General features: G+C 40.9%; 1 protein-coding gene across 1 annotated transcript in view; it reads left to right on the top strand.

Annotated features, from left to right (window-relative positions):
- Positions 1-17,599, top strand: part of TRPM3 (transient receptor potential cation channel, subfamily M, member 3) — a 279,012-nt gene that overhangs the window by 220,415 nt on the left and 40,998 nt on the right. The window contains exons 11-18 of the mRNA XM_009886395.1: positions 1,362-1,496; positions 4,367-4,417; positions 10,394-10,429; positions 10,573-10,653; positions 12,063-12,092; positions 13,213-13,502; positions 14,339-14,567; positions 17,082-17,249. Of these exons, the coding sequence (XP_009884697.1) occupies positions 1,362-1,496; positions 4,367-4,417; positions 10,394-10,429; positions 10,573-10,653; positions 12,063-12,092; positions 13,213-13,502; positions 14,339-14,567; positions 17,082-17,249 (1,020 nt within the window). The remainder of the gene's footprint in view (positions 1-1,361; positions 1,497-4,366; positions 4,418-10,393; positions 10,430-10,572; positions 10,654-12,062; positions 12,093-13,212; positions 13,503-14,338; positions 14,568-17,081; positions 17,250-17,599) is intronic.

Below are 17,599 nucleotides of genomic sequence, written 5' to 3'. Positions count from 1 at the left end.
ACTGAATTGGATGATGATCAGAGATCAAAAATGTCGCTGCACAAATGTTGGAGGTCATCACATGGACCATGAGAGCTTATCAGCAATGTTACCACAGAAGTGCTGTGGCTCCAAACTTGGGCTGGTGTTAGTTTGGTGCCCGGTGCTGCTGTGCATCAGTCTGCCTGCTTCTTGTCTGCCCCATCCTATGATCCAGCTGCCAGCTGTGGGGACTGGCTCCCCGGCCAACACTGTTCCACTATGCAGAGCTTCTCTGAAGGAGCGGGAGGGTTGTGAATAGAGGGGTTATTGAACACTGTGTGGGGCAGAGGAAGTCCCCCAGCAAAAAAAAAAAAAAAAAAACACAGAAGGACTCTGTCTCTACCTGTAGCTCCTTAAATCCCACCATATCTTCATTCAGAAGGTTTAACTGGATCACAATGTTCATTACTGTGACACTTGTTTTGTCACCATCATGAAAATTTCATATGCTATCATTACATGAGCATTTACATCTCCCAATGGAAAAATTATAACAAAAGGGAAAGCTTCTGTTTAAATATCCTTGCTGTAAACGCAGTTTCTGGAGCTTGCTGCCCCTTAAAGCTAGCTTCAAATATCCTTGCCTTTTCAGTCATGAAGTGAACAGGACTACTTATCTTGTCCTCAATATTGGGCATAAGTATGCATCAAAACATAGGAGCGACTTTAATGGTACTAAAGTGTCCTTATCGTTGTTGCTCCATCACCACATCATAGCAAAAATTTGCATAAATCCTGCAAGCTGCAATCATTTTGCAGGCTAGAAGCTGGAACTATGAGATAATTTGTCATCCTTCTAACTCCCCCCAACCTGCAAGAGATAGAAAAGGAGAGGCTTTGCATAAGAGGACCTCATGCATTTGTTCCTTGAAAGAAATGCTAATTGTGAAGTTATTTCTGCTCCCTGTTTCCCTGAATTTCCACACCATGAACAGAGGAAAAAGCTAGTAAAGACAGAATTAAAGTGAGAGTGTGTGCACATAATGAATATACCTAATATAAATAAAATGTTTGTTGGGACAGCAAGAAATAAAGATAATACTGAGATGGTGAATAGTATGGAGGTGTGGTCACCAGTTTCCTGGGTTCAAGTTCCTTGGTCCTAGTCTGGATTTCCTAGAGTATGTTAATCTTAACACTCTGACACTCATTTTTGAAATGCTGCCCTGAATCAGAGAAAACAATGTAGACTAAAACTGTGATTATCTATCTCATTTTAAGCTTAGCAGAGCAACCCTCAGAATTTTGTCACGATTCCCTGCTTGTGCCAGGGTGATTGGACCAGCCAGATACAGCCTGTGATGCCCAGGAACAGCCTGAATTAATCGCTTGCTTTGCAGGTGGGCTCCCTTGAGCAAGCAATGCTGGATGCACTGGTGTTGGACAGAGTGGATTTTGTGAAATTACTCATAGAAAATGGAGTAAGCATGCATCGTTTTCTCACCATCTCCCGGCTAGAGGAATTGTACAATACGGTAGGGCCAACCTAAGGCAAATTTTCTATCTCTATATTCATTGTTCTAGCTCCCACTTGTATTACAATGGCATGATGATGCACAAGGCAGCCAACACCTGCTGCAGAAATTTTCCATGTTAGGAGTCCACATTGTCTCTTGGCTTTGTCTCTCATATAACGGAACACGCTGTGTCTTGCCCACCTAATCTGCTGTATGGATTTTGTAAGGCATGGATTAAGCCACACAGAGTACCAGCTGATTTCTGGTCATTGTAATTCCAACACGAGAGACCTGAGATTTAGGCACATGGCACTGGCTGGAAGACAGTAACTGGCGGGTTAGGACCTGTACGATGGTGATATATGACTCCTGATGGTATAAACCCTTATGGTTTCAGAAAAATCTGGCAACTGGTAATCAAATTCAGACACTAGAAAACAAATAGAAGCAAACTTCTTGGCATAATATTCTGAATTTAAAGTTGAAATCTGATGACCTCAGGATGTCTATTACAGTGAAGGATTTCCCTTGTCCTCATGTCCTCACCAAATGTTCCAAAAATGATAGTTTTGACTATAGTTTTTAAAAGCCTGTTTGCAAGTTTTATATCTTTTCCCATAAAATGAACATAAAACTGCACAGGTTCAAACTGCTTCTGAGTTCTCAACTGCAAAACATATTCCAGAATTCACATCATTATTGCCTACCGAAAGAAACCAGTAAGTTCAAATTGTTTAAGTGGTACGGATAAAATCCTAAAGCATTGTCTACTTCTTAGGATTGCTAGTTCTGTCTGTTGGAGATAGGTTGTGATATAGTGCATAGCCCTTTTCAAAAAGTTTTTTTCTGCCAGTACTTTTCAAAGCCCTGCCATGATAAGCTGCTGCCCTGGGCTGCTATCCACAGATGTTTCACACCAATGGTGACCAGAAGTCAGTCTTTCAAAAATATCACATAAGAAAAGAATTCATTAAATTTGTGCGAAATACAGAGGAACAGGTATCTGTGCCACCCTTGAGCCAGATTCCCATCTGATCTTTGATCAGCTTAAACTTTGCCTATCAACCAGCATCTATGTATTAAGGACAGAAAGCCTATGTGCTTTCATGCTACAGAGATAAGAATTGTAGTTCTTGTGCCAAAGTCAGTTTTTACAGGGAGTAAGTTTGAGAAAACTCTTCAGTTCTACAGCTAAAAGAAGGCCTTTTTGAACAAATTTATTGTGAGCTATAGAAATCACCAGAAATTATTTATGCAAGAGTTCCAAAAGACCCAGGCTGTGAAATGCCTAAGGTACCAATTATGACAGATGACCTTGTGCGTCCATAATAGCCTTAGCAGCAAGAATATTACAAGGCCAGTTAAAAAATACCAAATTTCAGCATGACCCCTGAGAGTGACCTGGGAAGCTACAAACCAGGAGGGACTTCTTTACTTTGAGGGTGGCAGAGCACCAGAACAGGCTGCCCAGAGAGGTGGTGGAGTCTCCCACTCTGGAGACATTCAGAACCCACCTGGACAAAGTCCTGTACAGCCTGCTGTAGGTGACCCTGGTCTGACGGGGGGGTTGGACTAGATGATCTCCAGAGGTCCCTTCCAACCCTGACCATTCTGTGATTCTGTGAAACCAGTGAATCTGACTTCTGCCATGGCAAATTTCTAAAAGTATAATAAAGAACAAAATTAATAGACAAATGGATCAATTTTATGTCAAGAAAGCGTTTATCTGTTTTCTGTACAAAAATGTTAAGCCTTAGAAATTTATTACCATTTCTGAATTCAACATGCAGGGGAATAAGGATGTTGCACTTGATAACCTATTTTTGCAAAACCTGTTTGACAGTATTTGAAAACCTCAAAGGTTATCAAAGAAATTCAGCTGTCATGACATAGAAGATAACTGGCACATGTGGTTTAAAAACTACTTGAAGGATAGAAAAGAGAGAGTAGGAATACATAGTCTGTTCTCACCACAAAAGGACATTATGACCAGGGTCATCCAAGACCCTGTACTGGGACCACTGCTGTACAGCCTGTTTAGAGATGATCTGAAAAATTACTGAAGAGACAATGTTTGCAGGTGACTTAGCAACATGCAGGGTAGGCAAATGTGAAGCAGCATGTGAAGAATCACAGGAAAGTCTCATCATGCTTAGTGATGGGGTTACATGAAGTTAAGTGTTGGTAAGTGCAGAGTAGTGTATATACAGAAACACTGACTCTGCACATATGCATCTACCATCAGTTACAGTCAAGGAGACCCCAAAAAAAAGTCTTTTAAAATCTCAGCAACAGTCAAAAACATAACAGAGAGGAAAGTACTTCTCCACATAACATATAATTGAAATTGTGGGAGTCTGCTGCACAATTCTTTGCTTGTCAGGTAGAGTCAAAATCGGACAAATTCACAGGCTGTGCATGCTGTCGGTGGCTTTCAGACAAGACACCATAGTTGCAATGTCAGGCTCAGGGGCTCTCTGGGCCTCCAGCAGTGGAAGTGGAGATCCTGAGCGAAGGAAAGCTGACACGTAAGCAGCTGATTTTCCTTCCACTGTGTCCCAGAGGCCGTGCATGTTGTGCTGGGCTCCTGCTTTGTCTAAACCAGGAGCCTAATCTGATATATAGGACTTTAGTTTTCATCCAGTATGGCCATTCTTGTGGTTCTCTTACTGAAGAGGTTTGTACAAAAGAGAAGTCAGGTGAAATAATGCTCTTGTAAGTGATTTTTTTTTTTTTTTTTTTTTTACTTGATAACACTGTACAATTGAAGTGCTCTGAGTTGCCTGATTTTTAAACTACTAAGGTGAGAAAGCCATTTCAGCATTTACAACTTGCAGGTCTTGGGACAATGCAAAACTATTTTATTCCTATTTATTTGTCCTTTGCAGAGACATGGACCATCGAACACTTTGTATCATCTAGTCAGGGATGTCAAAAAGGTAAGAGTCCGATAGACGGTAGGTTGGGCATAATGCTATGATTGCTTTTTGTAGCTAGATACAATCTCTGTTTTGCATGAGCTTTCAGTCAGAGCCTTCTCCCACCCCTGCCGTTACAAAATGTCCTGTTTGTATGTACCGAACATGAAATTTTGCATACAAAGCACAATTAGCAAGTTATTTGGCTTGCTTCCTCTGTGGTTTTAGATGCTTGGGTAATAGTGCTTCTGCTAGCATAATTGTAGGCTCCTACATACTGTGTGGATTTATGCTGTTATCTGTATTTTTCCATACCTGCAACTATTGTCAAAGCTAATTTCCATGTTGTTAGTTTACTTCCGAGCCTGTAAAATAGCCCTTATCCGTGTGCTGGATCCTAACCTGTTGAATCAGTTCCTTGTTCTGTGTTGTGTGGTATATTGTAGCCATCTTCCTCACCAGAAATATACAAAAAGAAGTAGTGCAACTTTCCCCTGCCCCTTTATCAAGTTAATTTCAAGCATCTTGAATTATAAATAGCCATTAGGACGGCAGGATAGAAACACAGAAGGGTATAGTGACAGGAAGGAGATACCAAATACCTTTAGCAGTGTGTTCAGGATTAAAAGTGTTACAGCAGCAGCAATGAATGAAAATCTGTTATCCTCTAAATATATGGATCAAGCAAGGAGATTGACTCTGCAACTGACCTCATTAGTTTGCATATTCTCCCAAAGCATGTGCAGATTACAACCTTGCACATTACGTAAGTCAGACCTCAAGGGTAGCATACTTGAGAAAGGAGATTTCTAAACATGGGACTAGATAGAAGATTGAAAAAGGAATTGAGATTTTTTGTAAGAGCACAGGTTTTGGTGATTTCTTCGGTCACTGACAACTGAGCAGAACCAAAGGCAGCTGGGGGAGGGGAGCGGCATGCTTCATATATCATCTTTCTGTTAAATAATGCTACAGAGTAATCAGTAGTTATGTTTAGGGAGGTTCTGGTGGTTTTCTTTTGTTAGTGTGTTACATGGCATCATCATTGTTCAATTATATATAGTATACGAAGTGACCATCCAAAAGTGTGAAATTTCTAAAGAAGAAACTGAAACTGTTCTTATGCACAAATCCCCTTGGATGGAATAGAGTAAAGCTAGAATGTATTCAGCCTGGATACTTCTCTTTAAGCCCAATTATTTTTTTTACTAAATATGCAGTTATTTATATGCCTATAAGAGTTAGAAACAAGCATCATTTGTCCTCTTACTTTAAAATATATTCCTTTTCAAACTCCTTCTCTCACCCAGCATCACTTTTCCAAGTCCTTCAAAGGCACAGCAATTTGTGTGTTGAGAGACTAAATAACATCTTTTTCTGAGTCCCCAACAAAAGGTGTATTTTTAAAGGAACTCTTGAAAAAAAAAAAAAGCATGAAAATAGGCAAAGATGATCGGTACTCATAGGTATATATTGATAGACCTTGTCATTAAGTAAACTTACACTGTATTTACTGACATTATTTTTTCCATGGTGATTGCTAAAGGCTAGGTGATGGTCAGTTTTCCATAAATTCATCTTTGTTTCCTCTGTCCATATCCAAAGTCTCCAGTAATTCCCACTACATGAAGTCAATATTTACTCTTATTAGAATATAGATAAGGGCTTTAAAAACAAACGACCTGGTGCAGCCCTCTAGCACCTTCATCAGAAAACTGTGCCTCTGGGGCTGTATTTCTCATTTTGTCAGTGATGAGGAACAACTGCGGTTCACTCAGAGAAAAGTGACAGCTCACCGTGGCTCTGCCATCTGAGCAGATCCCTTACCAGGCAACCAAGCTGTAAATCAGTCAGCAGATATGACAACAATTTAAATGAAAACACCTCCTTGGAAATAACTTCCTAATGGACATCACTATGTGACAGTTAAGTGGCCCACTGTGCATGAAAACCAGACCACACTGCTGATGCTAGTTTTTTGAGTTTATATCTGTTTTGTTGCCAAATATCTAGCCTCTCAGATTTAATTACAGTATCATAAAACATAAATACAAAAAATGTAGTATGTCACCTTGAGACAATGCTTAAAGGATATGCCTACTCTGTGCTTTTTATGCATACATCCCAATTTTAAAACCTGCTGTATTTAAAAGGGTGTACGCACTAAAAAGTTATTTACACCTACCTCATTGTGAATTCTCAAATAGAAAATGGATGCTTACAAATCACAGAAGCATTATTTAATTTACTACTGTCGTATTACATAGCTGTCAGTTGTTAATGACAACTGCGCTCAGCTCTCTCTTTGATCCTCTCAATTCCATAACTACATACGTGGACAAATCTGCATGCACCGTTTCCATCATGGCCTTTTTCCCATGTCCTCTCAGGGGTACAGAAGTTACCATACAGGGTTGACTTCCTTCCCTTGGCCTTACAAACCGATGCATCCAGGCTAAGCTTTTAAGAGTGGCCGCGCTTGACACCCTGTCTGTAAGTGAAGGTAGCCCCCTGCAGGCTGTTTCTAAAAAATCCTTTGCTGGCTCAACTAGCTAATGAAGATAGTAGAAATTAACAGATTTTTTTTTTTTTTTAATTTAATCAAAAAATTGTATATAAACAATATATCTTACTCCCACTCTGGGGTGATACAGGTTTTCAAAGTTTTTTATTTTGGACTGTCGCTGTATGTCTACATTTCCAGAGAACTAACAAGCAACGTACAGAGTTTTGAAAGTTGGGGTTTTTTTACTCAGCATGCAAAATCAGAGACTTGGTACCTGCTAAACACAGAAATGCACTTGAAGTAAAAAAATACTATAATTGATTAGCTACAGTTTAAAATTTAAGTTTCTTCAGGAAAAGAATAACGCATTAACACTAAAGAGCTTGTCCCAGCATTTAAAGTTTAATTGATTATTGACTGGGGTACCTATCATACCTGAAAATCAAACCTTCTCCTCCGTCATTCCTGAACACTTCGGCTGTGCTAGGATTGGCCCTTCCAAGTTTTTGCTGTTATTGGGGGCGTTCTGACCCACTTGCACCGCTGTACTTCATTTACAAGCAGACTCACTGCTGCGAAGGTTGTTCAAGGTGGCTGCTGATACGGTAAATGCTTTGGCACATGCATAACTCGTTTCAGAAGGATGGCCCAATTGGCTTTACTGCTTACTTTGGAAAAGTAATTGTGTGTTAGCATGGGGCCATACATATGTGTGTGTCTACAAAATGTGTATTTCTGCTGTGAATATGTGAGTTTTCTTTGGTAAAGTGTTTCAAAATTATCTGGGAGGCTTAGATGCATCTTTTGTTAATGTTACAGTATGGGAAATTTTTTATCTAAATCCCTTTATGAAATTTTAGCAACCAGAAGAGCTACATCAAGAATCTCATGCTTTCTAACACATGCAGCACACTGAAGCCAGTTGTGCTTTCTTGATTGCTCAAGTATTTTTTGCCCCTTAATAACATCAAAGCATTCAGTTTTAGTGTCTTACGTTAAGACAGCAGGAGTCTGCTGAAGAACTACAACTCTGTCTTGGAGCTACACTCCCACGTCTGCCAGTGCCTTCATCCTTATTCTAGTAAAACTGTCATTGTCTTAGCCATTCTGGAGAGAGAACAACATTTGGGGGAAACAAACAAACAAATAAACAGAACTAGTAGGATTTAAATTTTAGATTTACGGGATCAAATATACTAGGATAATATGTAGACCTGCAAACCACAGTGATTCCCCCACCCATCAGATTAATCAAGAGCTGGAAGAGTGCAAAACGATATGCTAAGGGACAGTACTGAAAGATAGTTGGCAGATCACCTTTTGCCACTAAATTTGTTTGATCTTCTGTCCCTTTGAATCCCAGCCCATTGCTAGGCATGGTATACCACAGCACTACCTCCCTCTCTCCCTCTCTCCTTCCTCAGCCTTTCAGCATGCTGTATGTACTGTGGTGGGCAGGGAGGGAAACAAGCATTGCTCTTCCTGCCTGAAGGAGAAGAGGAAGGAGGACTTTTGCATCCATGTCATCTCTTCTGCAGAACTAGTTGCCATCTGCTCACCATTAGTCTTTCCCTGCTCTGAATGCAATAAGAGAAGCCAGGCAGATATCTGCAGACATGCAGACATTTCCAGCAAGACACGGCAGTCATAAAGTTGCTCCGTGCGAATTACTAACCTTCTTTTGATGATCGCCTAAAAAGAGCTACAGGCTAACTGTAATCCGTGCTGTATATCATTAGAGAAAATGTGATTATTTTATTACAGTGCACTGAAAAACTTCGAAGCTAACAATTACAATTTCCTTCTGCAATGTTGTCTATACAAGTTCATTTTTTACTAGAGTGGTTTTCTCTTTTTCCAAGGCTACCACTCGCAGTTCACAGAAGGATAATTTACCTCTCTTTCCACCTTTAATTTGTAGTCACAGCTCTTGCACAGTGACATACAGGACAGAGAGCTGTAAATCTGTAGGGTTCTTAACGAGATCTCTAGATCTGGGTGACCTATTCGCAATTTGCTGAATCATGCCTTCTTTTCTGGTAGGGAACTCCTCGCTGAACCAGAAACTGTCATCTCAACAATTCAGAGGCAGTGATTTAGAGAAGGAGACAAACTTTCAATTTGGGGGCATTCCTTTCCCATTAGCCCTTTCCTCCAGCAAAGGTATTGGAGATTTCCTTGTGCAGTTCCCAGAGGTGAAGAGAAAAGCAGATGTGCCCACACTGGGGTCTTGTTCTTCCATTGCCAGAGGCCCCCAAGAGTGCTTCACCAGCACATCTGGGACCAGCCCACCCCGAAATTGTTCTGGCCTGTTAGGTGTTGCATAAGGCTTCCTGCTACTGGAGAACAGAAAAGCACAGTTAACTCAAAGGCAGACTTAGATTCCTATGCAGTAAGAGAGAATCTTTTACTGAAGTCTTTCTTCATAGCTTTGCACGCCATAAGTATTGGAGAACTCACAACCTTAGTGTTGCCATTCACAGACTTGACAGTGAAGAGAAGGAAGATATGTGTAAGGGACTTCACAAAGTGAGGGGAATAAGACGTGGGCATATTTATCATTCTTTTTCCCCTCAAAATAAAAAAGGCATGCTGAAGACATTGCGCATACATATTATATTTAACAAAGCATAAGAAAGGAAAAGGAACATAAAGGCAAGTAGGTAGACATCTTTTCCAGGACCCTACTAATGACCTTTGCTACAAGCACAGTTCACGTCTTGGGAGACAATCTCCCTGGCACAGCTGGAAATTAGGTAGCAAGATACTATGCTTAGAGGGGCTTTCAGTAAAATATGTTGGGAGTTCAAAGAGGGACCATCTAGGAAAATTGCTAGGCCTGTAGTTTTCTTCTTGAGCAAAACACCAAAGAATTAGCCACAGATATTTTGTTCATTACAACTTTCGTGCTTACTTTTGTACATATAGATGTTTTCCTCACACTAGGTGTGGAATTTAAGCAATGATAGGTGTGTCTTTGTTCATAACCCCAAGAGTAAATGCTAACAGACTGTCCTTACCTCTAGCAACTAGCAATAATAATAACTCCTGTGCTGTGTAAGTCCTCTGGAGTAGATAACACAGCTCTTTCCCCCCTGCCTTTCCTTTCCTGGAACATGGGAAGGAAACACCGCAGGATGGAAGATCACACACAGGATCTGGTTCCACGTGAACAAATGATATCGCATGATGTCACTTCACCATGCCTTGGCAGTGCAGGTGAGGCAGTCCAAAGAGATGCCAGCAGAGATGTAATATGCCAGGACAAGTGTTGTGGGGGACAGATGGTGCAGAAAAGGTGCTATCTTGCAGGACTAGAGTCCAGCAACTGTGCCTGATCTTTCAAGTGTGCTGATCCTCGTGCTTTTTGTTCTGCAGTCATGTTCCTTGTTTCCCCAGCTGAAGACTATGAGTACTGTGTACTGACGTTATCTTCTGTTACTTCCAACAAGTTCTTCACCTTCTTATTTAACTTATGTCTTCTTTCCAAGCGAGAATATCCAGGTTTCGGTTGGATCTATTTTAAGGTGAATTAATTAACCAGCATAATAATATATTCCTGTTTTTAACTATTTAATTTGTTTTATTCTAAGATCATTATAAAGTGTATTTAACAGCGCCAGTAATAAGCATTTCTTCCTCCCCCCCATCCTTCTTATTTTCATTGCAGGGAAACTTACCCCCTGATTATCGGATAAGTCTGATTGATATTGGTTTGGTGATGTACCACAATTTATTTGGACCCAAGAGGGTAAGGACCAAGTTATTTGCCATCCATATGACTGCAGCCACTGGCAGGGCATAAGAAGACCATAGCTTCTTAGATAGTTCCAAGCTGGGGGGATCCACGTACACACACACTGTTCAGTCTACAGATTCATTCCCATTGTGTACATAGCAGCTATTTCACCACAACACACCGCAAGCCAGCCACGGATGCAAGCTCCATTTTTTATGAATTTAATGAAAAAATTATTGGGTTCTGCTGATCTGGTGAGACCAGGACATAAAACAGTCTCCTCTGTCTCTAAAATCTGTAATTATGAGTAACCACAGCTTTTGAAAGACAAGTATTTGACCCGTACCAATAACACCATAGGGCACCTGAGTTAGACTTGAAAAAACTTGTGTTTTGACAAATGCATTTCCTATCTCATGGCTCGTCTTCTTGATTGTGGCCTGAAGGTATCAGAGCAAAAAAACCCGCAACTCAGAGTTGGCTTTATTGGCTGGATATGGCTCCAGTGGAGTCAGTGGGCCCATGGCAAAAATACTGTTCAGTATTTTTGTGGTTTTCATGTTTGATAGATTAGAATTCTGTGAATCCAAAGTAAGTTTACTACCTTTCTAAAACAAAAAAAGGTATTAATGGTCATCCATAATGCCACTGACCCAATCCAGCATAAAGAAAAATCTGCTCAACTGCTCCCAGCAAGATTTGTAGTTCTTTCTTTGCCTGTTTTTACCTGACATTTTCATTTCCTGTCTCAGTTTAGATTTTGGTGATACCTACCATTGAATATTGCTCTAAGTGGCTACAAAGAGCAACAGCTCTGTGAAATGGTTACAGCCAAACAGCTGAAATTGGGTTGTTTGTTCCCCTACACTTGCACTTTTCACTTCTGAGAGGAAAGGTAGCAATTATAGCTGCTGGGAGTAACTTCCCTCCCTTAGTCACTCCATCAAGGGAAGTGTTTGAGTAGTGATTTCACAGATACTGAACCAACTTACAGAGCAGCTCCACAGCAGTCAGTAAAAGCGTACCAGGGGAATGGCAAAAATACTCATGTACTCCAGAGAAATCCATTCATGCCTCAGCAGTAATTCCTATCTGCTTTCCACTAGAATAGCCCCAAACAAGCTGTAATTTATACCTGAATCCAAATGTATGTCTTCTGTTGTGTGTTTTGGTGAAATAGGGTCAAACTCAAGGTTAAATTAAATATATATGTAATTATTTGATTGATGTATATATAAAAATTATATTACATTATATTGCATATATATTACATATATTATATATTGTCTATTATATACTCTATATTACATGTTATACATCACGTTACACACACGTATGTATGTATGTATGTATACACATATAGTTGTAATTTTCTGTCACACTTCTGGGAGAAATAACATTTTTCTAACTTTTTTGTACAGCCAAAAGCCCTGAAACTGTTGGGAATGGAGGTAGGCAATCTGTGATAAATCTTAATGTCTTTTCCTTCTCTGACAAATATATGCTATATCAAGATATTGTTTAAATTCACTGGAATGAAGGCACCAATAGGTCTTTTCAAGTTTTGTGTAAGAAATGTGCCACACAAATTGTATTTTTCATCCAGATAACTTGTTTACGCAAGAGCCAGATTAAGAAACATTTCTTAATAAAACTCCAGCAGATAGACAAAAGAAGGCTCTGCCCCTTCTACGCATATTTTTCTTTTCATGAAGATTAAGCAAAATGTTTCCGTCTGTCAGGCCAAGCAGAATTTCAAGTCAGATCACTATATAACTTTAAAATGCATTCAGAGAAATGAAGCAGTTGCAGAGAATGATGCAGAAGTCTTCCCATGGACAAAATTTCGATCAGTTTTGTTGATACTTTTGGCTACCTGATGCTTCAAGGAGATAATAGTGTCTTCTTGTTTGTTTATTTTATACAACTTTCATTTTGCTGTCCACAGATGCAGCACTGAATAGGTCAGCTCATCTGATAAAAGCAGTAGGCTTAAATGGGAAAGAAACTAAAGGCAATAGAAACAACAAAGAGCTGGAGAAAGAAGGGATAAACATGGGATACAAAGGCAGAATGGGAGTGAAGAAAGGAGATTCCTACTCTTGTGGGAAGATAAAGGGAGAGAAAACAAGAATAAGTAGGGAGGGAATCTTCAGCAGACCAAACCATCCCCTGGATATGTACTTTCTGGAGGCGGAACCAGGTGGATGCCTTACAACAGATGTTATATTTGGAGTGAACTCTTAGCTTTCTTTTAACGGCAGCTTTTCCAAAAAGGTTTTGGATATTGTGTGATTGTACTCTGTGTTCTTAGGGAAAAAGAACAGTTCAGAGTGGTAGTCCAAAGCTCTTTTTCCCTGTGTGTTGATATGGGGTCACCAAATGCTTAGTTACAGTGCTTGGACCAATACCTTTTTCAACGTTTTCCTGTGTTAAATATTTTGTCCAAAAAAGCTGAAGGGGCTAGCCTGCAGGGAATGTGTTTGACTTCTCAGGTTCTGACTCCAGTGCATTGTGTGAATTGATTCAGTTGCTTCACTGGTGAAAAAAATTTCTCTACAATTCTCACAGGATGATGTCCCTTTGCGGCGAGGGAGGAAAACAACAAAGAAAAGAGAAGAAGAAGTCGATATTGATTTGGATGACCCTGAGATCAATCATTTCCCCTTTCCGTTCCATGAGCTGATGGTGTGGGCTGTGCTGATGAAGCGTCAGAAGATGGCACTCTTCTTTTGGCAGCATGGGGAAGAGGCTATGGCTAAAGCACTGGTGGCCTGTAAACTCTGCAAAGCCATGGCCCACGAAGCATCAGAAAATGACATGGTGGATGACATATCTCAAGAGCTGAACCATAATTCCAGGTGAATTTTCTTTCATGCACACTTCCATGAGTTTAAAAAAAAAAAAAAAAAGGTAGAACCTGCTTGAAATTTGCTTATCTGTACCTTGCTTTCATTTCTAACTAATAGGGAAAATGCAGTCCCTTTAGAGAAAGTCTAAATGGCTTTTATACAATCTGTCTGTCAGAGAAGCAGAGTTGCTAGCAGTATAACTTCTGAAATGAGAAGGTGTCAAGAAGACAATGAAATATCTATATGGTCTATGTGTTCTCCCTGAGGCCTCAAGAGTCAGGTTGCAACATTGCTCTGTGCTTTTTCACGACATTCTGTTCATCCCAAGCAGAACAATTTTTGAAATCCTTATGAACATAATATTCGGGCAGAAGCATTTATTAACCAAGAGCTCATGCTTAGGTGAGCAAGCCAAGGTACTAGATTCTATAACAATTTTCCCTGATGTTAAAAGTCTGAGACACAGAATTTAAAAGGGGTATTGGACACTCCTTTTTCCAGGACACTTGACCACGAAGCCATGGGCAAACAGCACAGAAGCAATCCTGGAATCTGCAGATAACCGGGGGATTTCAGCCTAGAAAACGTCAGGGAGGTGGGCAGGCAAGTGGGAGCAGACAGCTGTTAGGTGTGGGTGCTCATCACTGCTAAGTCGGGGCACTTATTTATATGCCTACCATTAGCCACTCACGTTTGAAAATGTGGGTTTCTGTGTGTGCAGTCAACATCACGATTTGCACGATGGAAAGTGATGCCCCCTTGCAGAGGCTGTCAGTTGCGGAGGGGTGTTTTCTGCAGCAGGCTGCTTGGGCTGATGGGAATGAACGAATGTCCCTCTGTTGCAGGGACTTTGGCCAGTTGGCGGTGGAGCTGTTGGACCAGTCGTACAAGCAGGATGAGCAACTGGCAATGAAACTGCTGACCTACGAGCTGAAGAACTGGAGCAACGCCACATGCCTGCAGCTCGCAGTGGCAGCCAAGCACAGGGACTTCATTGCTCACACTTGCAGCCAAATGTTGCTCACAGACATGTGGATGGGTCGTCTCCGGATGCGCAAAAATTCTGGCCTAAAGGTCAGCACTGATTTAAAATAAAATTAACAGTCAGAGGAGTTCTAATAGATGGTGACGAGGCTTACAACAGATTAGTAATAACTGGCTCAATTAATGGTATTTCAGGTGCTTATTTGTATTGACATTAAGCAGGGTATATTCTTCAGACTTTTAGCAGGAAGCTTATCACAAACCCAGATTCAAAGAACATTACGTAGGTTTTTTTATCATCTTTCTCAAAGCCCCTTCTGGCATCACTGAGAGTTATCAGAATCAGAATTGAGCCAGGAGGTTAGTATGTCACCCTGCCTGGATACGTGAGGAGTTAGCCAAGGTTTTTAAAGATAAATAAAGAAAAAGGATGTGTAAGTGAATTAGCTGCCAGTGAAAGGTGCTGATCCAACAACCTTTCCCAGAACAGGCCAAAGCAAGCGGTACAAATTTTCTTGCGATCCCCTGCCAATCTTCCTGATGACTGACCTGAAGGGACTACCTTAGAGGATCTAGAGGATAATTCGATTTTCAAAGCTGTTTAAGCTTTACTTCTGCGGTTAGTGAAACTGCTAACAGAGCCAGGAGAATTCTAGGAGGTGAATTTTTGTCCACGGGCTGGCGTCTTTCGCCTTTACCAAAGTACTCACCAGTCAGTACGTAACCAGGAATTGCCTCTTCCTCACAGCTTACTGAGAAACATTTTCAGTGAAGAGGTTCTCTCTCCTGCATTAATCACGTGTGTGAAAAGTGGCAATTGCTCAGCTGTTTTGCTGTCTGAAAAGATGTTCGGTAATGGCAAAAACGCTTATGAGTACGTGCACCGTTATTGTAGTGGGTCTAATCCAGTGACAGTGACCAATAAGAATAAGTGGCTGATAGCATTCTCATCCTCCTCCTGCAGGAGCAGTGCCTAAATATTGTTCTGCTTACAAATAGAAAGCATTCTCACATTTGGAGACATCGTTACTACCTATTTTTCTGACTCCACTCACAGGCCCATTGCCCTTCAGAAAGACTGCTGCCCTGTTCACTGCTTGGCTTTGCAAATACTCAACCTGGGTAGAGTGGAATCAGTGCAGCAACTCATTTCCCACTGCATGCTTTTTTCTTTGTAGCGTACATCTCTTATGCCATAAAATAGACCTTTCTTTCACAATGAATAACTAAAGGTAACAGGCTCTGTTTCCTTTCAGCTTCTTGTAACATCAGGGCTTCACAAGGATCGTTTACTCGGTTTCTAGCCTGTGTTCCGTTTCACTGAAGCTCATTAGCAGGGCCTGTTTAAAACTAAAGCAGGCTACAAGCTACATGAGCATGAGGCAGCATGGCAAAGAAATAAATTTGCAAGCATGAGTCATGGATTATTTCCCATGAACAATTTTCTCAAAATTGGCAAATGGCAAGAAGGCTGAATGTAATTCTTTGGAGTCTCACTGGGGATGTATAGCACCAACAGGAGGGGGAGAGGCAACTGTTAATCCTGTCTGTCATTAAAAACAGCCTCTCTGGGGAAACAGGTCTGCCCATAACCCCTCTCCCTAGGCACGCACAGCGTTCCTATATGCTAACTGCTCCTAACTGTGGTACTTTGGATGGTTTCAACAACACACACGCTGTCTGCCACTATGATGAGCACAAGCAGTCGCCCTCCCTGACCTGCCAACAAGCTAGCTATCTGGTTTCACTGTCATTTAGGCAGAGATGTACAACAACATCATTTTCCGTGAAGTTATAGCAAGACCAGGAAAAGCTGTTGTGCTTGTAAATACAGACAGGCCGCTTCTTTTTGTATTGTTATGATACCTCTTCAGTTATACAACTGATTTAATCCCAAGCATTATCTTTCATTGCGTATATCCACACAAGGTAATTTTAATGGTTTCTGCACTCCCACATCATAAGAGAGGGAAGGCAGGAACGAAGGAGCTGGCACTAACGTGAGCATTACACGGCTGCCACGCTACTGAAGCAAAATCTAAGGAGACCGCATAGCTAAGCACATCAGCATTTGTTATTGCTGGCTTTGCCTTCTCTCCTCAGATCCACACACACTTAGCCTTGACTACCTGCGTGGATTAAGTATGGACACAAAGAGCTTGAGACCTATTAACCCTCTCTGTAGAAATTAATACTGCTTGTCATTTACACTGATACTGTCTGTTACGCAAAATGCAGAGATCTGTAGGCCCAAGGACTGAACACCCCCGTGGTCCCACCTGCCGTTCACTTTACATAATATTTTGTAAATACATTCTTGTATATAACAATAGCTTTTGATGAACAAGCGGATAAAATATTCAAGAGGGGCAATTAGCCATAGCACTCACAGCAGTGCTGATAGAAGTTACGTGCTTTGTTTCACTAGAGTTCTGAAAACATTACCCCAAGTGACAAGTACTCTATTGCCATAGAAACTCACATGCATGCATATCTTTCTTTTCCTAAATGTCCTGAGGGAGTTGTTCCATTTGATACTAAGTAACCATCATGATTGTAATCTGTTTACTGTGATGATTATTGTTATCATTATTATTGCTTTAGGTAATTCTAGGAATTCTACTTCCTCCTTCAATCCTCAGCTTGGAGTTCAAGAACAAAGATGATATGCCTTACATGTCCCAGGCTAACGAGATCCATCTTCAAGAGAAGGAGCCAGAGGAACCAGAGAAGCCAGTGAAAGAAAAAGAGGAGGAGGACATGGAACTCACCGTAAGTGCCAACAATAAATTGTCAGCCTCAGTGCTGTCAGTTTGCTGTTCCCACCTCTGTGGGCATTGCAGGCTGTCTGATGGCTAAATTTAGCAGATGAGAGGATACCACTCTTAACACTCCCATCTCCTCCATGGGACTAAAACCAAACTAGTTGGCATCATTGTGTCTCAGTGTTGCAGCAGCGCATGGTGATGCTGAATCATCATGTTGTGATGTAATATCCTCAAATTTGATTCAATTTGATGCCACGTCGCCTGAAAAAAATTCATGAGATTTCAGAATTGAAAGCACTCAGCCATGATAGATGAGTCGGCCTCTCTTGCAGAAAAGAAGCTCGCTAAGTCTTC

The sequence above is a fragment of the Charadrius vociferus genome, unplaced genomic scaffold, assembly GCF_000708025.1.
Source record: "Charadrius vociferus isolate BGI_N301 unplaced genomic scaffold, ASM70802v2 scaffold505, whole genome shotgun sequence".
In the NCBI taxonomy this organism is placed as follows: Eukaryota; Metazoa; Chordata; class Aves; order Charadriiformes; family Charadriidae; genus Charadrius; species Charadrius vociferus.
This window is presented reverse-complemented; position numbering and strand designations above follow the sequence as displayed.